Genomic DNA, 22,463 nt, shown 5'->3' with positions numbered 1-22,463 from the left:
AAGGTTCCCCCAGTTTACACCTCTTAGTTCATGCCCATTTTTATCCTATCATACTTTTCCATGTTTCTTTATTCTTCAGCAAACCTACTTTGAAAACAATCAGGTTTAACCATTTCTTAGGGTCTTCAATTCCTTATGAAGTCTCCTGTGTCACATAAAATGTATATTAAAAAATTTGTATGCTTTTCTCTTGTTAATCTGTCTTTTGTTATAGATATCCAGCCAGGAACCAAGAAAAGTAGGAAGGAAAAGACAGTTTTCCTCTCCTGCAATATTTTTTATTGCAATGTACATTTGTATACTTTTATCTTGTAGTAATATACCGACAAAGTTTATTGCCTGAGTGCCAGAAAATGCAAGGTCACAAGTAATTTTTGATACTCTTAAATTTTATTACTGTGCAGATGCCACAGAGAGAGGCTTTATGGATGGAAGGGAACACAGTTTACCTTCACGAAGAGCCCCTTTTTTTCTCCTGTGGCTGCAGCATGCTCCCATTGTTGCTTCTGCTGCCACCATTGCTGCCACCAGTCTGGGCCAAGGTCTGGCACAGCCCACGGCTGCCCTACACCTGCCTTGCCAGGTGTTGGGCCAGCTTCTTAGAGCACATGTTGTCTGCTGTACCACAGGCCCATGGGGTGGGGGGTAGTTTAATTTTTTTGTTCTTATTTCTACTTTTCTGTATTTTGTTCAAGAACAGTAATATTTAAATAACTAGACAACAAAAATTTATATTTTAATGTAAACTATATTATTATCTCTTTTGTAAATTATATTGTTACCTTTGTAACATTGCATTTGGCCATTTATGCAGGTTATGTTTCAATAGAGGATATCATTATGTTGAAAAAAAGCTTAGGGGGCAGTGTTAAAAAATATATTTAACAATACTTGTTAAAGCTTGGTAGACTTTATTCAGGGCCATTGTGATAGTTATAGGGACCACTGCAATGTAGTCCTTCAGTGGGGAAGAGAGATTGGACTCAACTTCAAATACAGAAAGAGCCCCCTACCCTCAATATCTCTTGCCAAACTGACTTAGTAGGGTTCTTTGTTAAAACTGGATTATACAAGGAAGTACACTGATGCCCTAGGAAAAGGTTGAGAAGAATAACTACAGTTCGGTCAAGCAAAGAATCTTTGTCACCAGTAATCTGAAATTTGTTTTATTACAATATCTTGCCCTTGATTTGTTTTTAGTTGTGTGCTAATCTCTTTCAGAAATATGATCCATCTTAATTTGCATAAGTGACTTAATTTATATGAGCCTCAGAGAGGCACTTCTACAATAATTTATGTTTTATTATAAATTGCTTTGAGTGGACACAAGGTGTTTTAGGAGGTAATATTGCTCTAATTATTAATCCTTTAAAAATAATCAGAGGCTAAGTAACAAGAAATAAATCTAATTTACTTTTGGGCCCCTTTATTAGCCAAGATGGGTGTTGCACAATTTAAGAGAGAAGCAGATGGCTTGATGGGTTGGCATATCAATGTAAACCTCTCTCTGACACTTCTATACTGTACGTACAACATAGAGCAGTATTGAATTAGGAGATCATAGGGCTGTGAAGGAACTAATTTTAAAAAACATTTACTAATTGATAGTCGTTGAGAAGACTTGAAGTATTTCACTATTTTAAGTTAATCTCAAATTTGTCATCTGAGCTAAATGGAATACAGATGCCGCTGAACCTAGAGGAAAGATTAGGTAACCAGGAATCCCACTTTGAGGTTTCCTTTATCTTTTCTTATTATGATCTCTTCGGGGTCTCAGCCCTGAGTCTTGTACTACTCTCCACGGTCATGGAGCACTCTGATACTGTTTTCATCTAAAAATGAAAACAACTCCAGTAAGAAGGGACTGATCAGGGCTTTTCCTTGGACAAGGATGACTTAAGGATGATTTGAGGAAGGAAAAAAGGCTTTCTCTCTGTAAAAGTCTACTACTGGCTGGGTGCAGTGGCTCATACCTGTAATCCTAGCACTTTGGGAGGCCGAGGTGAGTGGATTACCGGAGATCGGTGGTTCGAGATCAGCCTGACCAACATGGTGAAACCCTGTTTGTACTAAAAATAGAAAAAAATTACCCGGATATAGTGGTGTGGGCCTGTAATCCCAGCTACTCTGGAGGCTGAGGTAGGAGAATCACTTGAACCTGGGAAGTGGAGGTTGCAGTGAACCATTGCACTCCAGCCTGGGCGGCAGAGTGAGACTTCGTCTCAAAAAAAAAAAGTCTACTATTAGAGTCTTTATTTTATTTTGTTTTTTGAAGTAGGGTCTCACTCTAGCCCAGGCCAGTCTTGAATGCCTGGCCTCAAGCAACCCTCCTGCTTTGGGCTCCCAAAGTGCTGGGATTACAGGTGTGAGCACAGGGGATAGTTTTTAAATAAATTGCACCTGGCCTAGAGTCACTCTTTTGGGTTAAGACATTCTCTCTAGAAAGTCTCTGTTAATTATAGGTAAGGATTGATACATTGATTTATTACATCTACTGTGATTTCAGCAAAGATAATTTCACTATCCCAGTCAGCTGTTAACTTAGATAGCTAGACTTTTGTGGTGTTAAACACACACACACATACACACACACACACACACACTTGAGCAGCTTTGGGTCGTCCAATCCTATACTTAGCACATTGTAGCACAAAGTGTCTTCTTAATACATTTTTATTAAGTTGATAGGCGAAGAGGAAACACTGCAGTGTGTTATGTTAGGAGATAGACTCAGGTGTGTCTAGATATTAAAGTCTGGATAGTAAGGTCACCAAGGGTGAAAGGTTTTGATGAAAGAATGAAAACATCCATGTCCAGGATTTCCAGTTTCATTTCTCAGTCACTAATTTCAAGTTACCAAATAAAGTGAAAGTGAAACGTATTTTGAGTTACAATAAGTTTATCTTAATTCATTGAGTTTTCAACTGCTCAGATAGGTCTTAAAATTTTTTAAAAAGTAACTTGTTATAGTAAAGAGCCACACAAATACACAGATAGTAGAAGAACAATTTCTGGATTTTATTTTTTATGTCGGTGAACTTTTTAAGGATTTAGGGAGGATGAAAATAAAAGGGTGACTTTTTATTTTCCGTTTTTCTATCTGGATGTGTCAAATTCCTGGTAACTTCTAACACTCAGCAATGGAAATTTACAAGGTGCCTGAAAGAACTAATAGAATTTTCAGACCTGGAGAAATTCTAGTAATCATCACTCTGGAATGTATTATTATAATCAGTATTGTAAAAAAGAAAACAATCTTTCAAATAAATTGGAAGTTTTGGAGCCACAGCCAGAGGCCCTAACACAAATCCTCCCCATCCCCCACTTCTTCCCCGCCAGATACTGAATTAGCAGGACAGTTCAAACACGCCCACAGCCCAGGAAATAATGAGCCCCAAGTGATCCAGTTAGATAGAAAAAGTAGTTTGCTGAAGAATGATCTGAAGTAATTGTGCTGTATTTATGTTTATCCACCAGTCTTTGATTAAATAAAAAAGAAACCGGAATGCTGAAAAAAAAAAAAAAAAGAAAGAAAAGAAAAAGTAGTTTGCTTGGCATCTTCCAAATTATCTTGAGTTTAAGCAAACAATAAAATAAGAAATGTTTCAGAAGCCAATTCAGCTCCCAGGCCCAAACCAAAACTCGAACCTGAGACTTTTTCTAAGTGCGAAACAGGAAATGTGCTGTAAAGTTAAACAGTCGGTGGCGACTCTGAACATACCCGGGCAGGGACAGCAGGATGTCGTTGTCCGGGGAGACCCCGTCTCCTGGCTCTGGGGAAGGTGCTGCCTGTCCCCGCGGGTTCCTCCGCCGGAGGCTGGGTCTGCGGGAGGCAGCGCCGGGCAGGTGAGAGAAAGCCCAGGCAGGAGAGCGTGAAGCCGGCGACTGGACGCGAGCGCGGGGCGGGTGGACAGCGTCTCTCCCGGCGCCGCTGCTGTTGTCCCGGGTGCTGAAAAGCCGGGAACTTCCCGAGAAGCGGCGGCACTCTTCTCCCTGGAAGGTGGGTGTGGGGATTCCAGGCTGCGCACCTGCTAAACCGCCTGGTCCCTCCGGGAGCGGTCCGCCAGATGTGCCCCTCCCCAGCCCCATTCCGGGGAGAACAATGGGGGCGGGGGCGGGGGCGGGGGCGAGGGGGTGAGCACAGCCGGGTGCCCAAGGGTGCCCTTCCCCGCCGCTCCCGGGCAGCGGCGCGCCGCGAACCCCGCTCCACCTGCGCGCGAGACGGGCCGGGGGCAGAGGGCGCGGGGCTGTGCGGGGAATCAACCCGCGTCCCGGGATTGGGGGGTGGAGGAGAGAGCGAGCGGGCATGCGCAGTGGGGCGGAGGAGGTGGTGATGGCCGGGGGAGGCGGGGGGACTGCTGTTTATTTGCAGCTGGGCCAACTCGGCGGCGCAGGCGGCGGCGGAGCGCGGGGCGCTCGCGGCGGGTCCAGCTGCCGCAGCACCATGCCGGAGCTCCCCTCCGGGCAGCCGCCGCGCGCCGCCGGGGCCCCGGTAGGGGAGGATGCCAGACGCCCGGGAGAGGCCAGGGCAGCAGCGGCGGCGGCGGCGGCGCGATGGTGGTGACCACCTCTGCCCGAGGCGGCAGCGGGGACCGCGCACCCTCCCGGCGGCGGGGCTGCGGGCTCGCGCGGGCCGGGGCCGCGGCGTTGCTGGCCGGGGCGAGCTGCCTGTGCTACGGCCGCTCCCTGCAGGGCGAGTTCGTGCACGACGACGTGTGGGCGATCGTGAACAACCCCGACGTGCGGCCCGGCGCCCCGCTCCGCTGGGGCATCTTCACCAACGACTTCTGGGGCAAGGGCATGGCCGAGAACACCAGCCACAAGTCCTACCGGCCGCTCTGCGTCCTCACCTTCAAGTGAGTCGGTCCCTCACCTCGCGCTAGCCGCCGCCGCCGCCCCTACCCTCCGCCCTCCCTCGGGCCGGGAGAAGTTGCGGGACTGGCCTGGGGGCATTTCATTTTTGCCGCCCTTTCCCTCCACGCCTCCCTCCTCTCCAGGCTGTGCATGGCACTTTGCTCCGGGATCCAGGGCCCGGCTCCTCTTGGCTCTCGGGGCGGTTCGGGAGGCGCCGGCTGGGGAGTTGGGATCGAGTTTCTCAAGTGTCTGCGCTCTCGGCGGGCTTCTCTCTTCAGGCAGGGCTGGGAGCGGGCTGGTGGAACCGCCTCCGCATCCCATCGCCTGCCGGATCGTGACCAAGTGGGACTAGCGCGGACCCAGAGGGTTCCGGAGGGGTGGCGGTGGTGGTGATGCTTCCAAGTTGAGAATTTCTCGGAGGCTGTTGGGCAGCTTTGCAGATGAGAAGTGTATCAGCCCCTTAAGGTTTTCGTTCAGATGAGACGAGGCGGGAGCCTTTAGCTGCCAGGGCTGCGTGGGTTTAGGGGAGGAGCAGGAGAGGGAGCAGAAGACTCCCCCTAGTCCCCGCCTTACACCCTTGGCTGCTCCTCGAGGCTCACCAATCTGCCAGAACGCTCCATATCTAGACTTGTAGAAGGTGCAGAGCGAAGGAACGCAGACCATAGGCTTCTCCAGGGATCCTGGGGTCCCAGCCGAAACAGTTTTTCTTTTACAACCTTAGAGTCATGATTCAGCATTTCTAGTGTGAATAAGTGTAAAAGGAAGGGAGAATATGCCAGGTTTTTGTGGGGTGGAGTATTTTCTTGAATTTAAAAAGAAAGCTAGTTTCAGCGGAAAAAAAAGAAGCGCTCATTTGAGGGAAGTGCTTACACATCAAGAGCTTGACTCAACCTTTATAATGTGGTTCAGCATTTAAGCTCATTTTAATGCGCCGGTCAAAACTGTTGAAATAATATTGGTGCGGTATTATCGGCGTTTTAAGCCTTTTTCCAACGGGCGTAATAGGAACCCGTGTTTATGGTAATGGTTATTTGAGACTGGGTTGGCAGCTTGAAAAGCCTGTTCTGGCTGGGAAGCTTAGGTCTTTTGACAGGTGTCTCTGATGACTCAGAAAAGAAACCATAGCAATCGGCAACAATTCATGTTCTTTTGACTTAAGTCTTACACTGAAAGTTTAATGTTTTTAAGGAGAGTGAGTAAATTACACATTTGACTCTGAAGAGAATATAGTATAGACATTTGTCCTCTTGGAAAGCTGTTCTGGCTTTCTGCTGAAAGATAACCTCGGCTAACCTCGTTATTCCGTTTCCCAGATATTTCTTAAAATCTCCTTAGATGGGACAAATATAAATGTTTCACTTCTAGATTGACCTGCTTTTTCATTTATTACAGTCAGGGTTGTTGGTTAATTTAAGGTGTGCAAGTTCACAACATGAGATGTGCTTGCTGTCTTTTTAACAGCCATGGAAACTATCCTGGTCACAGGTCTGAGTACTTTTCAATTAAAAAGGGCAGAGTCAAATGCCTGTGCCTGCTTGCTGGAGAGCAGGGAAGGGTGTTTTCACTTCTTGACTTTCTAGAATGTTATCTTCTCTTTTCTATGTTTTCTCTCTCTCTCTGTCTCTCTCTCTTTTGACGTTGGATCTTATTCTGTCCTCCAGCCTGGAGGCAGTGGCACTATTATAGCTCACTGCAGCCTGAAACTCCTGGGCATAAGCAATCCTCCTGTCTCAGCCTCCCAAGTAGCTGAAACTACTGGCACATGCTACGTACCTTAAAAATTTTTTTTGTAGTTATAGGGTCTTCCTTTGTTGTCTAGGCTGGTGTTGAACTCCTGGGCTAAGCAATCTTTAAGTCTCAGCCTCCCAATGTGCTGGCTTGTATGCATGAGCCACTGCACCTCACCTAAAATGTTTTATTTTTCTTCATAATGGAGACAGCAGGCACAGAAGAGAGAGGGGTGGAGGGAGTAGACAAAGAGGTAAGGCCATCGATTAAGAGGAAAATTAGCTAGGAGTTGACAGAACAAGAGCAAAGGAGAGTTAAGGGGTTTGGGAGGAAGAGAGCTGAGGGACTCTTGTGGTAGTCATTGATTGTAACAAGCAGCTTGGTATCGAAGAGGCATGGCTCTCTATATATTATATGCTACTGCCTATGAAAGATACACTCTTTTTTTGAGAAAACTGAGTTACAAATCTAGAAGAGCAACACAGCACTAATTGGAAAGAGACAGCTGCCTCTTCAGAAAGAGAATGCTAAGTAGTCTTTCTGTGCTTACATGCACTGATTTAAATAAGACTGGACAGTTTTCTCTATAGTCAGCCGAGGTGAAACTGCATCTTCTAGTGCAATAGCATGAAGCTGGAGGACATCAATGACTTTAGACCCACATAATTCTACAGGATGGTACAAGGAAGGACAGAAAGCCACATTTGTTAACTATTCACTATGAACCAAGCATTGACTTAGATACTTCACATAGATTATGTCTTTATGATTTTTATTTTAGTGAAAACACAATTCAAGGGGCCCTTTAAATATGTGCAAACCATTTTAACTGAATCTTAAATTATGCTTAAGTGAAAAACTTTGAGATTTCAAACCCATTTAAAAAACTTTTTAAAATATAATTGTTCATTCCCATGAAGTTTAAAGTAATAATACAGAGATTCCTTATGCTCTGACCATTTCCCCCAATGGTAGCGTGCTGCATTATTATGGTATAATATTACAACCAGGAAATTGACATTGATGCAATCTACAGTAGCATTTAGTCAGATTTCACCCATTTTATATGTACTTCTATTTTTTAAAAAATTTTGCTAAGTGTGTATTTAGTTCTATGCAGCTTTATCATATGTGTAGATTTCAGAGACTACCTCCACAGTCAAGATACAGAACAGTTCCATCCCAAGGATCCTTGGTACTTCTTTATTGCAGTCATGGACACCTAATCTATAACAAATGCCTAATCCATATCCCCTCGCCCTAATCCATAACGGCCATGAATCTATTCTCCATTTTTATCATTTTGTCTTTTTAATACTGTTGTATAAATGGAATCATATAGTTTATAACCTATTGAGATTGGCTTTTTTCACTCAACGTTCAAGCTGTTGCATGTATCCATAGTTCATTCATTTTTTGTGCTGAGTTGTATTCCATTGTGTAGATATAACACAGTTTGTATAACCATTCACCTGTTGAGGACATCTGGGTTGTTTCCAACTTTTGGCTATTACAAATAAAGCTGCTATAAAAATTAATTTACAGGTTTCTGTGTAAACATAACTTTTTATTTCTCTGGGATAAACGCCCAGGAGTCCAATTGCTGGGTCATGTGGTGGCTGCATGTTCATATGCTTTATACGAAGCTGCCAAACTGTTTTCCGGATGTTCCTACCAATAGTGTCTGAGTAATCCAGTTTCTGTGCATCTCTGCTGGCACTTTGTATTGTTGCTGTTTTTTATTGTAGCCATTCTGATAGGTATGTAGTGATATCACACCTATATATGTACTGCATTAATTTACCATTCCCTAATGGCTGATGATATTAAACATCTTTTCACGTGCCCATTTTCCCTATTCTCTTTGGTAAATGTGCCATTGTGTCTTTTGCCCATTTTTAAGTGTGTTTTTTTAATGCTGAGTATTTAAGTTCTTTATACATTCTAGATACATGTACTTTGTCAAGTATGTGATTGATAAATATTTTCTCCCACTCTGTAGCTTGTCTTTTGTCCTCCTCAAAGGATCTTTCCTAGTGCAAAACTCCAAACATATGTTTTATTAAAACATAAGTTTATTTTTGATTCATTGAATGTATGTCACACATACTGAGAGCTAGAAATTTCCTTAAGAATAATTGTAATTTATAGATGCATAATGCTTATTGCTATAAAGGTGCTTGTTTGTATACTAATAAATAATAAAGGTACTTAGATAGCAAAGATACTAATTATATATTTTTTCAAATAAGGAATTAGCTAAAATTTGAAATGAGGAAATGGGTCATCAGACCATCTACTTTTACCAGTTTTGATGGCATGGGATGATGGAATATGAAGGCAGCTTACCAAGATGTGGTGGCTTTGCACTATGTCACTTTAGCTAAGTTGGGACTATGTTTTTTAGAATTGCTTTTGCAGGATGATCTGGGTTAGGGCTAACCATAAGAAAAATTTCAGAAGATCGGCATAGGTTTTGTTGCTGCCAGGCCTCGTGCACGTTGTCACAGAAATGCTGGTGAATCTGCTGTTGGTTTGCAGCAGCAGCCAGGCCCTCAGCTCCTCCAGTGCTTTCCAGATGTTCCTCTTTCAGGTACTAGGAATCATGTGCAGGTGCGGTTTGCAGCTCTGCAGGAAAGAGTGACAGACTTTTTGCAAGCCACTTGCATTATTACAGTTGGAGCCTTAAAGGCAGTGGGAACCAGACTTTTAGCTCATCCTTGTGGGTTCCAGCTTGCCCTTGCTTCCTCCTCCTTCAAGTCCATTTACTCTCTCTTCCAGAATGGCCCTGCTGCTCTGCTGGCTTTCAACTTGAGTTATAGACACAGAAGCATCACACTTACATAGGCTATTTAACCAGCTCCAGCAATTGTAAAAGGTCAGATCCCTGTAGTACATCCCTTCTTCTGAATCAGTCTTGGCAATTCTGCTTTTCTAGTCAAACCCTAACCGATACAAATGACCATCTCTTTGTGTTCCTTGAAGTGGATTTAGAATTATAATGAATTTCTGTTTCCAATCAAATCTCAGATTCAGTCTTTTCATAAGATCATGCCCAAGGGCATGCAGGAATATTTTTGGGCCATAGTGGTACAGAATCAAAACATCTGTGACTCTGTAGCAGTAACTTTCTTTTTAAGCTTTTGCTTCTTTATCCTCTGGCCATGACCTGTATGTAAGCCTGAAATCAAGAAGAATGCATTAAGCTACCCTGTAGACAGTGAATTGACACAGAACCAAACTGTATGATATCTGTAACACCTCCCTTGAAAAAGTGGTCCTGAATGGTTTAAAAGAAACTTAGCTTTTTAATTTTATACCCCTCTTCTCTTGGGAAGAAGATATTGCTGAATTGTTTACAGTGCCATTCCATTCAGTAAGCAAGTGGAAGTCTGCTTCAACAAGCAAGAACCAATGACTTTTTTAATGTTAAAGATGGAGAAACTAAGCAAATTAAAGGACTTTAAACTCCTGATTCTCTCTCTCTCTGTTTAGCCTATTAGATTATATTTGCTATAATGTTTTATTTTATTAAGGGCTTCTGGTGGTATTATGAACTGTAAGAGTGAAAACGGGTGGTTTAAAACGTCAGAGCTAAAAAATAGAATATATTAATATGTGCAGCTGTAGGAATTTGCAACATTTTAATGTTTGATCTTGAAAGTTTTTTTTGCAGCAGTTTGCATCTTTTAGTTACAAATAGTATGCCAACCATGAAAATAAACACAAACTAACCTTCATGCCCACAACCTTTAATAAATGGTGATATGTTCTTTTTGGTTCTATTCCTTTTCATTTGACTTCTGTGGAATTTCATTTGATACAGCCTGTTGCTACATGGCCTGATAAGTTTGTTTTCTAAGTCCATCATAGGAAGCAAATGAAGATTCTGTATGATATGTGACTAGATTGTCTGGGATGTTCAATGACAGAAATAGCCAAGGGAAAATGTGATAGGAGGCAAGAAAAATTTTATAAAGAAAAATGAAAAACAGCCTTTGAAAAATTTTTGCCACCCTAAGGTTATCTTGGAAGCTCCAAGAGGAGGAGGTTGTGATTATAATCTGGTAGGATATGCTTAAGACTACAGTCTGGTAGTGTAGGAGGGATGGAAAGTGAGAGGGATATATTTTTGGACTCATGAGGGTTTTTATAGGTGAGTCCCTGAATGAAGGCTGGGAAGTCACCTTCTGAAGCAGTTTATTATTACCAACCAGTGTCTTTTCTATCTTTCTTTGGAGCTACATTCATATTTTTCCTAACTTCTAGTATGTTGTCATCTCACTTAAAGATAGTGGTAAGGAATGTCTGATCATGCCCACACAATGGCAGTGTTCTTTTTGATAAGATATGGTTTTTGTTCTATAGCATCCTTTTTGATCTGCCCAGTGGCTACCTCTCTGACCCTAGTCTACCCATCTCCACCTCATTCTCTGCACCAGCATTCCAGAGCCCTTGTTCTTTGCACAGGCCAAACCCACTGCTACCAAAGGCCTTGCATGTGTTGATGGTTCGTACTGAATGCTTTTCCCCAGATCTGTGCAGGTCTTGCGTGCTCACCACCTTCAGTTTCTGCATAAATGTCACTTCATCCTGGAGGCCTTCCCTGGTGGCCAGGTGGTCTAAAGTAGCAAACACTCCTCTGTGTTTTACCCTTGTTTCCTTACCCTGCTTTGCCTTAGTATTCCTCTGAATGATGCTGTCTGCCACCATTTTTATTGTTGATTTTTACGTCCCCTCACTACAGTATAAGCTCTGTGAGGTTTATCTGTAGCACCTAGAACTAAGCCTGGTTTGCAAAGTAGGGACTCACGAATGATCATTGAAAGAAGGAATTTTATTTGTCAATTAAAAATAAATAAATTTTTTAAAGAATGAATAAATCTTTTTGTGAATGTTCAAATTTTTCAGGTAAATACTAAGGTAAGGCTATATGATTATAATGTAGAGAAAAAGTTTACTTGGTTTACTTTTTGGCTAATTTACCTTTGTTCTTTCTCTCTCAAAGAGAAAAGTGGAGGCAGACTAGGAATTTCCTCAGATATATACAGAGGATACCAGTTGGTTCTGTTTACTGAGAGATTCTGAAAGGTATGACTGAGACTTTCTATTGTAAGTTGCCGGGACTGTAACTCTAGGTAAGAGATTAAAAGATCTGTAGCACTTTTGGATCTTACTCTTCTTGGGTGGCAGATTGAAGCACAAATGGTTGGTAGATGCTTGCTGCAAAGTTCAAGGTGAGAGACAGCAGCTGTACCTTCAAAATCCAGAATTATAGGGGTTTCTCACAATTTTAGGACCCTGATCTCAGGGTCCTAAAATTCATCCATGCCTGTGCTTTCTATAAGGAATGGCCTTGTTGGATCAAATAGAATACAAGGACCTAAAAATATTTTATCAGAGAAACTAACATGACAGTGATTTTTTTTCTGGTCTTTGTCCTGGATTCTTGGGAGGAAGCTTCTGATTCCTTGGAATTTCCCAAGTGAAAGGAATGTCATTATTATTTATGATGGACTCCTGGGATCACACCTGTTTATGTTAAAAAGGAGTTGACTCATGGTGGGCTCATAGATGGTTACAGGATGAGGGCTGGCTGTGGTATAAAGAGCAATTATATGATTAGAGGATTGGGGCTGCAAGGCATGTGATACTACTCCTATATCCCAACCTCCTAGGAGGGAAGAGGGACTGAAAATTGAGTTGTTATGTGATCAGTGATTCAATCAATCATGCTTACATTTTGGGATACCCCATAAAAACTATAGACACTGAAGTTTGCTTGAACTTCCCTGGTTCATCAATGAATCATAGGTTGATATGCTAGGAGGGTGAAGTATCCTGAAGAAACAGAACATTTATGCACAGGACCCTCCTGGACCTTGTCCCATAGGTTTCTTCCTTTGACTGGTCCTAACTTGTAACATTTATAAGAAAACTATAACCATAAGTATAAGGGTTTCCAAATTTCTCTGAGTTGTTCTAATGAATGATCGAAATTGAGAGAGTTGTGAGAGGCCCTGATTATGTAGCCAGTTGGTCAGAGGTACCAATGGCCTGGGGAACTTGTGGCTGATGTCTGCAGCATGAGGAGTTTTGTGGGGGACTTTGCCCTCAACTGGGAAGTGTGTGTTAATTCTGGGGAACTGATGTCAGGCTGCATACACACAGGTACTCCACCAAACACACATCTTTAAAAGAAAACAAAATGCTAAAAATTGACAGCTCAGTTAAAACTAAAATATTTGGCCTTGGTCTGTTCTAATTTTTATTATTTGCTGGTTCCCTTTTTGAGGATTTTCTTCTACCTTCCGGCTATGTTTCCTGATCTTCCTGCCTTCAGTTTTCTTACCCTTTCTTTGGTACAATTATTACTCTAATAGCTGTACTATTACTCCAGTACTAATGTGACAGTGACAATAACCTCGTTTCCCATGGAGCAGCTTTCCCATGGGGCAGCTTCCTCATAGCCAGATAAGGATGTGATGCATTGGACTCAAATCAAAGCCATGAATTTTGCTTTTGCTGCAGAGTGTCAGTCTCCCCTCTGCACTGTTGTTTGCATTGGTGCCTGGGAATTACATCGTTTGGTACTTCAGATACATTAAGTGATGATGATTTGCTGATTTATTCCTGCTACTGAAGGGAATGCAGAAGAAGAGCAACCAAAATGATTGAGGGCCAAAGGGATTTGCCTTAGAGGAAAAATGAGATGAACCAGATGTTGTTATTTATTGGTTGAATGATCTAAGAAGACTATGGATACCTCTTATAAGCCTTTGAGAGCTGTAATGATGGCAAGAGGGGTGGGGGAAAGAAAGACGAACAGTAATAGAGGAAGACAGGAGAATGTGCTGTGTGCTTAGCATTGGGCTGTGGAAACCCACACAGAAAGCGTTGGAGAACCCATCACTATAGACACCAGAAATAAATCCTAAAGGGATACTTTTAATTTTTTCTTTTCCCTGGTTTGTATTTCTTTGGAAAAGAATGTATATTGCATTATGGCTGAGAAACCTGGGCTTTTCTGGCAAGCTGGGCAACCTTGGCAGCCTTTCCTTAAGTTTGAGACCTGTCTCCCATTGTTCTGATTATCACCTGGCTTTGAATCACATGGGTTGTTTGGGGCAGATCTCTGGGCCCTAATTCAGATCTATTGCCTTGGAATATCTTGGGATGGGATCAGAGAATCAACAATTATAGCTACTACACCAGATGATTAAGATGCTTGAGAACCACTGGGACTCATAGGGGCCCAAGTTTAATGAGGTTGAGATGCCAGAATCTCCCTGGCATAATGTAGAGAAAGGAATGCAAAGGCTCATTGAGATAGGAATGTTGGCATGTGTTTATCACATGCCACCTGCATACACACTCTCTCATGCCTCCATTGTACTCCCAGAGAGGGCCAGATGACTTTCCCTTTTCTGAGACTTTGAGAATTACATTGGCGAAGGAGCACCTGCAACTTCCAGAAGCTCTTTGGTGGGTCTCTTCTGTAGGCCAGGTGTGATGTGGGAGATGCTGCCATTGAGGTGGACTTTCTGACTTCGTGGGATGATGGGATCCAGGAGTACCGAAGACCAAATGGCAGAGCTTAGCTGCCAAAGACAAGCTGAATGCTTTGACCATGAAGGGCTTCTGGGACACAGTGGTAATCAGAATGTTTTGACCTACAGCAATCATTGGTGGTGGCTAATGAATCATATTGTCCCTAGGAGTGAAGTAGATGAGCAGCCTTCTAAAATTTTGCTTGATCTTTATTCCAGGAAAACTCCAGGTTCAGGGCCAGGAATCAGGCTTGGGTCACCACAATGGAGAGTCATGATGTCTTACCCAGTTTGCCGACTTATGCCAGTTCCTTGAGGTAGAGCCATTTGATTGATGTGGAGTTGGGGTCCTTTTGAGGAAGGACTCTAGTATATTAGCTAGTATGTGTCTCTATTTCATAAATACAGACCGTTACTTTTTTTTTCCCCTAAACCAGAGCTATTGTCAAAGAGGAAACTTAAAAGAGAGTGATGGACTTTATTTTAAGCTCCAGGTTGTGGGAGTGAGGAGGCAGAGGGCAGTCAATGGCTCTTTCTTCTCCCTTTCTCTCTACCCCACAACCCCCTTTGGTGCCGGATTGTGTGATCCTGTGCCCTTTCCTGAGAAGGGATATGGCAGTGCTGTAAACCAGCTTATCAGATGGCTGAGAACTCATGGCCTTACCTTTCTGGACAGTTTTACGGGAAGGCAGAGGGAGTTCAGATGGAGAAGGGGCAATTTGGGTTCATATTTGCCAAACTCTGGAAGGTTTTCAGATAGTAAGAAATGGCTATTAAGATTATTTCAGAAAAAAAATTTTATTTCCTACATGCTTGGCCTGGTTTTAAATGAAGAATGAAGGCTACATCAAGTAAAATGAGAGATTCTTAGAGTCAAAGGGGAAAGATGATCCCATGTCAACTTAATGTAAGTTCAGTAATTTTTTTTTTTTTGAGACGGAGTTTCGCTCTTGTTACCCAGGCTGGAGTGCAATGGCGCGATCTTGGCTCACCGCAACCTTCGCCTCCTGGGTTCAGGCAATTCTCCTGCCTCAGCCTCCTGAGTAGCTGGGATTATAGGCACGTGCCACCATGCCCAGCTAATTTTGTATTTTTAGTAGAGATGGGGTTTCACCATGTTGACCAGGATGGTCTCAATCTCTTGACCTCGTGATCCACCTGCCTCGGCCTCCCAAGTTCAGTAAATTTTTATTTAGAATCTTTTGTGTGCTGAGTGAGATGAATACAATGACAAAAAGAAATTAGTTTTCTATAGTGTATGAAAAAATACTCAAAACGTTTGAGGAATATAGTTAATGAGTTTTTTAAAAACTTGGTTAAGTACTTTCATAAAGGTACATTCAGGGTGATACGGAACCTGAGATCGTTCTTTTTAGATGGTGTTTCATATGGGTTCTCATTATTCTTCTGTGTGGACATTTCTAGTTATCCAAGTACCTGATATAATTTTAAGTGTTTAAATGTATACTAGCTTCAGTGTTACTTCCTATTTGGAGCTGAAGCCTGCCTCTCAGTACTTTGCATATTAAAAGTTGAAAATTCAAATGCTAAAAGGGTCAGGCCGATCTTAGAGTAATTGAGGGAAGTGAGGTGGATGTGAGGTTATGTTGTAATACTTTCCATTTTAGGCACATGGGAATATTCTCCCCTTCCAGAAATATGCATTGTTCCATTTTTCTTCAAGCAGTCATTTTGACTGTTTATTGCCCATGTGTGGTAGTCATGTAGGCTCAAGAAATATTTCACTTTCCTCTTGACTGTATCAAAAAAAAAAAATTGTGTGCATAATGATAAATGAATGCTTTCAGGTTAGGAGTATGATAGGAATTAGTAGAGACTATGGCAGTTTGTGAGCCCTTGTCCTCTTGAGATGGGCACACAGATACTTCCATTTAGCCATGTAGGCCCAGAGTTGTCAGGTCTTCTAATATTTCAAGAGAAGCTGGATTTTTCTTTTCTTTCTTTTTTTGAGACAGAGTCTCACTGTATTGCCCAGGCTGGAGTGCAGTAGCATGATCTCAGCTCACTGCAACCTCCGCCTCCCGAATTCAAGCAATTCTCCTGCCTCAGACTTTCGAGTAGCTGGGATTACAGGCTCATGCCACCACGCCAAGCTAATTTTTGTATTTTTAGTAGAGACGGGGTTTCACCATGTTAGTCAGGCTGGTCTCAAACTCCTGACCTTGTGATCCACCTGCCTTGGCCTCCCGAAGTGCTGGAATTACAGGCTTGAGCCATGGCGCCCGGCCAAAGCTGGAAATTTTTATGTGAAGCCACCTGTTTTTAAAACGCTGGCAAATAAGAAAGAGGTATGAAAGTGAAACAGAACAACCTGCAGGCTAAACTTAGCCTTTGGGAAGCCAGTTTGCAACATCTTTATTAACTTGTAGTTTTTTCCTAGGGAGCTACTTAAAGTAAGTGCATTCCTTTTGTATTACTTTCATTCATTCATTCATGTGTATTCATTCATCCGAATGCTTATTGTGTGATAATCATGAATGAGGCATTGTGCTAAACACTGCGGATATAGGCATATATATGCCAAAGATCTTTTCCCCTGGAGAACTTGGCATCATTTCTGTCATCTTTCTCTAGGCTGAGCATCTTCCATTTCCTCAAGCCTACATTCAAGAGACATCATTTCTGAGGGTCTTGCCTCTCCGCTTAGCATCCTGAAGTTCTTCTGGGAAGGTGCTCTGTGTTTAAAAAGCCCTCTGAGGGTCTGCTGCCCCACTTTGGATAGCACGGTATCTTGCCTCTCCCATCCTCAGGTAGAATACCTCCCTCTTCCCTATCTCTGCACCTGGTAGGTTCTTCCATTGCCAGAATTCTTTAACATTTAATTAGCTGTTTAATTACCTTGCCTGCTCCTTCTGTGCTATTAATTCTTTGGGAACAGTTGCCACATCTTACTTCTCTTGGTATCTCTGGACCTTGAATCATATCTGACATGTAGTACATGTTTAATAAATATCTGATTGTGTAAATTGAAATAAAAATTGTGTGACTTGTGCAGTTCCCTGTCTGTCTGGTTTGGTCTATTTTGATAACCAAGACACATTAACTCTTTGGGTTGAAGGCAAATAAAAGCTTCAGGCAATTATCTATGTACAGTTTTAATCTAGACTGCAAGTATTTTGTTCTCTTGTATATCCCCATATGAGTATTTACTCTTACCACTATTCTGTCTAATCCTGTTAGAATTAGCTAACAATTTCAGCCATTTAAACTCTTTGTGAATGTCAGCTAGTCTTCCAGTATATTAACTCTCCTTTCCAGATAAAGGCATTTTGTAATCTTGATAAGAATATACTGTATAGTTTCATTAAACCTTTGATAAAAATATTGGATAAAGGCCAGGCGCAGTGGCTCATGCCTGTAATCCCAGCACTTTGGGAGGCCAAGACCTGCGCATCACAAGGTCAAGAGATTGAGACCATCCTGGCCAACATGATGAAGCCATGTCTCTACTAAAAGTACAAAAATTAGCCAGGTGTGGTTGTGGGCGCCTGTAGTCCCAGCTACTCAGGAGGCTGAGGCAGGAGAATCACTTGAACCTGGGAGGCAGAGGTTGCAGTGAGCCGAGATTGCATCATTGCACTCCAGCCTGAAAACAGAGTGAGACACTGTCTCAAAGAAAAAAAAAAAAAAAATATATATATATATATATATATATGACAGAACAGAGGTAATATCAGAACCCTGTGACATACACTGAAGTTTTCAGTCCAAGGAGACATTGATTGATTTTTCACTACTCTTGGTGTTTGCTGCAAATCTGTCTTAGGCTATTTTGTTTGCAGGGAGATTTTGATAAATGCCTTTGTTAAAATAAAGATGCGATGCATCTATCACATCCCATTTTCGATTAAATTATGAGGTTAATCAGTGAACCGCCTTTTTGTGAACCCATATTGTCTCAGAATCAGATTCTTTTCTCCGTGATCACATGTAGGATATGCTAGAACCTTTTGTTAGCATTTTGTCTCAAGCTCACTTCTCTATAATTTGGAGAATTCACTCTCCATCTTTTTAGATATTTAAAAAATACTCCTAACTCCAGATTCAGGGTGATTTCATAAAGCTTAGATTCACCAGTGTTAGGTTCCAGGTAAGGGACCTTCACACCATTACGTCATTACTGCAGGGGCTCCTCATTCAGCAATTTATTTTATATTTTGGCATCTAACTGAATTTACTTCAAACATCAGGCATTCCGGTGTGTACCTTTTTTAAAGCTTCTGATGCATGAGCCATACCTTCTACAAGTGTGTTTTCTCTATAACCCCACAGATGCAATTGGGTGCATTATGTCCTGTTATTAAATTTAAGGCAACCTTCGGAAGTCTCTCTGTTCTGCATTTCTGTCTCACAAAAGTATTTTTTAAGATGTTGACTAAGCCTTGACTAAGTTCAAGAAATAATAACATGGATAGTGCCTGGATATTTTCGGATATGATGCATATGAACCACAAAGGTGACTCATGCCTACCATTTTATGCTGTTTTTTGTTGTTGTTGTTTGTCTGTTTTTTGAGACAGAGTTTCACTTTTGTTGCCTAGGCTGGAGTGCAGTGGTGCAATCTTGGCTCACCGCAACCTCTGCCTCCCAGATTCAAGTGATTCTCCTACCTCAGCCTCCTGAGCAGCTGGGATTACAGGTGTGCACTACCATGCCTGGCTAATTTTGTATGTTTTAGTAGAGACGGGGTTTCTCCATGTTGGTCAGGCTGGTCTCGAACTCCTGACCTCAGGTGATCCACACACCGCGGCTTCCCAAAGTGCTGGGATTATAGGCATGAGCCATTGTGCCTAGTCCTTTATACTTTTTTTGGAAGGAGAAAGGGATATATGTTAAATACCTGATAAAAGTATGGTAATATAGTAATAATGCCATCCTTAATAATGCTTTTTAGATTTCAAATGGTTGAATAATGAATACTTTGCAAAAATAAGCCTTTTGTCCTCTTTTAAGAAATGGTGCTATTATTTGTAATCCAAATTTATTATCTAAATTTTAGGATGCTTGAGAATAGTCAGATTTATCAAGGATTTGGTTTGTTAGATGTCTTGCCTTTCTCACTATTGCCATTTTTACAATTTACACTGTGAGATGCATTCTTGTACATTTACTCTCCATCTTTTATATGTATATGTACATATATATGTATTTATATATATACTTGTGTATATATATTTTATATATATTTTGTATTTTATACAAACTTTTCTGGTTACTTCCTTATGGAAAATTCCTGGAAGTGGAATTTTCAGTCAAAAGTATATTCCTTTTAAAGCATCTGATGCATGTTACCAACCAAGAGACCTTCCAATCTGGACACCTACCAATTGGATGTGAGATTGCCTGTTTTCTCTCATCATCGTCACTGGTGTGAATGAATTTTAAATGAATGGCTTAGTTGGTCTGGAAAGCTCAGCCTGATGAAGTGGAAAATAGTGTCAAATCAGCCTCAGAAGGGTGGGCTCCTAAGGAACTGTATCTGAGTACTCCAAGGACCGGCATTTGGTCTTGCCTTCCCTTAACAATTCTCCCATCCCAAGTTTTCTGACTTTAAGCAGCCCTGCTGCCTGTGTGTGCTCCTACACAGGAATGGCATGCTGGTCTCCCTGCTTTAGTTGGACCTGTGGGTTCTCTAGTCCACTGCCTATTCCTTTTTCCCTCTGGATGGGTAATTTCCCACCAGGTTCCTGTATTGAGGATGCTGCAGTGTATGCACACTCATGGGTCTGCCAACATACAGCTGGGACAAATCCTGCATCAGAGCCCTGGAGTTGGATCCAATACAACAATTCATTTTTCTAGGCTTAGTTAAGATTCTGATTACTTCAGTGGGAGTGAAAATGGAGTTTATTAGTAAGTATGACATTTGCATTCATATGTCCAAATAAAGCTTGAGATGTTTAAAATTCTGTAGATTAATGCTGTGCACAAATTATGTCAATTATTTAGAATATGCGTATGTCATCTCTAAAGATGACTTTTTCATTCTTAGTTGTTTTGGCAAAGAGGAGCTGTTTCTATAAGAGAAGCAGACCAAAGGCCTGAGAACTGAAGTCCTGGGATTGCTGTTTTAGTAAGATGGACTAGAGTACAGACAACTATAGTCAGGACCACTTAGGGTATTGATGTTCCCTGAAAAGAACCATACCTTGCACAAGTGTATTTTTTCTGTAACCCCACAGACTCAATTGGGTGCATTATGTCCTTTTATTAAATTTAAGGCAAGCTTCAGAAGTCTCTCTATTTTGCTTTTCTGTCTCATAAAATTATTTTTTTATGACGTTGAACAATTGTTTTTCCTTCCCTTTGTGGTTCTCATTCAGTTTCTTTGCAATGGTCTTAGAAATCAGGTACTGAGATCTGTGGGAATTTTTGTTAAAAAACATTTCATACACATTCTGGAACATGATGCTTTTGCTCATCTTTTCATTTCAGCTGCAGCTGGTAATAGCATGTAAGTTCCCTAAAGCTTCCTTTGTAGGGTGGTAATTAGATGAAGCTTCCAGATGCATAATCTGGAAACCTGGTTCCTGGCGGCACCATGGGTGAGAGAACACATTCATGTCTCATTTGTCCCAACTGTGACTACAATTGTAGTTTCATGGTTTCTGTTCATCTCCAGTGTCTATGACTCTGACCCACGGCCCTTTGGACTTTCAACACTCAGTTGCTTAGGAAGAGCCAGCAGTGAAAGCAAGAATACTAAGGGAGTATATTTGCATTAGCCACAGAGTGAGGGACAAACGGACTCAGCACCTGTTTGCCTGCCTTCTCAGTGAGACCAAAGCTCCCTGAAACAATATTGTGTTGTATATGCATGGATTTCTGCACATGGGAGAATTCTGAAATAGAAAAAATGTGATACATACCGGAAGACAAAATTTAACCCAATATTGAGAATCATTTAAAAATCATTAATCCAATAGCTTATCTTTTTAAATGATGGATTCCCTCTGCTTCCCTTGTGCTTATGTCGAGTTTGTAAATGCAGTTTTTTTCTTTTTTCTTTTTTTTTTTTTTTACAGGCTAAACATATTTTTGACTGGTATGAACCCATTCTACTTTCATGCAGTAAATATAATTTTACACTGCTTAGTGACCCTTGTGCTGATGTACACCTGTGATAAAACTGTCTTCAAGAATCGTGGACTTGCTTTTGTAACGGCATTGCTTTTTGCTGTGCATCCTATTCATACTGAGGCGGTAAGTATAATTGAATCTCAATGAAATAACGAATATGTATATATGTGTGTGTATGTATACATGTATACACACACATATATATACATGTATATAGGTGTGTATATATAGATATGTGTGTATGTATATATATACATGTAAGCTAAGCTAATCTTTTTTCCCTTTCAAAACCATGTGAGTCACGCTACTCAAGTGTTTGTATTTATATTTAAATTGTTTTGTTTGACATCATTTCCTTTTGAGTGTTCAAATTGGTTTTATTGCACCTCCTGGATTTAGCTGCTATTCTAAATAACTGCTGTTATTATTACAGGTAGTAATGAATGGCCACAGTTGGTTCAGTTTTGTATTTGCAGAAAATTTAAGTCCTAATGTGTTTTAAGCAGCAAGGGCCATTTTGAGGCACTTAGCATGCTGAGTCATTGTTCCTGCTCCACATTTATATTTTACCTTTTCTCACTCTGCTTTATATTTATAATGTTTATTATGCAGAACTGTAAGTGCTGGAAGAGGACTATAAAAAGTTAGACTGACATTCTTCAAGTTAGAAAGACAGACTTAGGAGTCTTATATATTGTTTGCCAAATTACTTAATAGGAAGGGTAGTTATTGTATGAGTGATGAAAAATGTATTTAAAAGTATTGGCTGGGTATGGTGACTCATGCCTGTAATCCCAGCACTTTGGGAGGCTGAAGCAGGCAGATTACTTGAGGTCAAGTTCAAGACCAGCCTGGCTAACATGGGAAACCCCATCTCTACTAAAAATACAAAAAAACTTAGCTGGGCATGGTGGTGGATGCCTGTAATTCCAGCTACTCGGAAGGCTGAGGCAGGAGAATCGCTTGAACCCGGGGGGTGGAGGTTGCAGTAAGCAAAGATCGCACCATTGCACTTCAACCTGGGCAACAGAGTAAGACTCCATCTCAAAAAAAAAAAAAAGGTATTGATAGTTTGAAGCTATGGTGCTCTTTAAAATATCTATTTAATCATTTCTTGAATCAGACGGGATTTTTAAGTTACTTTGTTTCCCATCTCAGTAAACACAGCTGTTTGTTTTGTGTTTATGGGTAGATGAAGACTTGATGAGAGGTCCATGGGCACCACAGTTT

At 41.5% G+C, this 22,463-nt stretch overlaps 1 protein-coding gene across 2 annotated transcripts in view; it reads left to right on the top strand.

The window, feature by feature from the left end:
* Positions 1 to 3,983: 3,983 nt before the first annotated feature.
* Positions 3,984 to 22,463, top strand: part of TMTC1 (transmembrane O-mannosyltransferase targeting cadherins 1) — a 267,680-nt gene continuing 249,200 nt past the window's right edge. Inside the window, exons 1-2 of one of the 2 annotated variants that reach the window (XM_064377400.1) lie at positions 3,984 to 4,000; positions 21,179 to 21,356. In XM_064377400.1, coding sequence (XP_064233470.1) covers positions 21,201 to 21,356 — 156 coding nt within the window. In that variant the 5' untranslated portion in view covers positions 3,984 to 4,000; positions 21,179 to 21,200. Of the gene's footprint in view, positions 4,001 to 4,554; positions 4,857 to 21,178; positions 21,357 to 22,463 lie in introns of those variants that run through there. The other variant, XM_012474263.3, reaches the window with a different exon arrangement.

The sequence above is a fragment of the Aotus nancymaae genome, unplaced genomic scaffold, assembly GCF_030222135.1.
Source record: "Aotus nancymaae isolate 86718 unplaced genomic scaffold, 86718_ANA_hifiasm-v0.15.2.pri h1tg000016l, whole genome shotgun sequence".
Taxonomy (NCBI): Eukaryota; Metazoa; Chordata; class Mammalia; order Primates; family Aotidae; genus Aotus; species Aotus nancymaae.
This window is presented reverse-complemented; position numbering and strand designations above follow the sequence as displayed.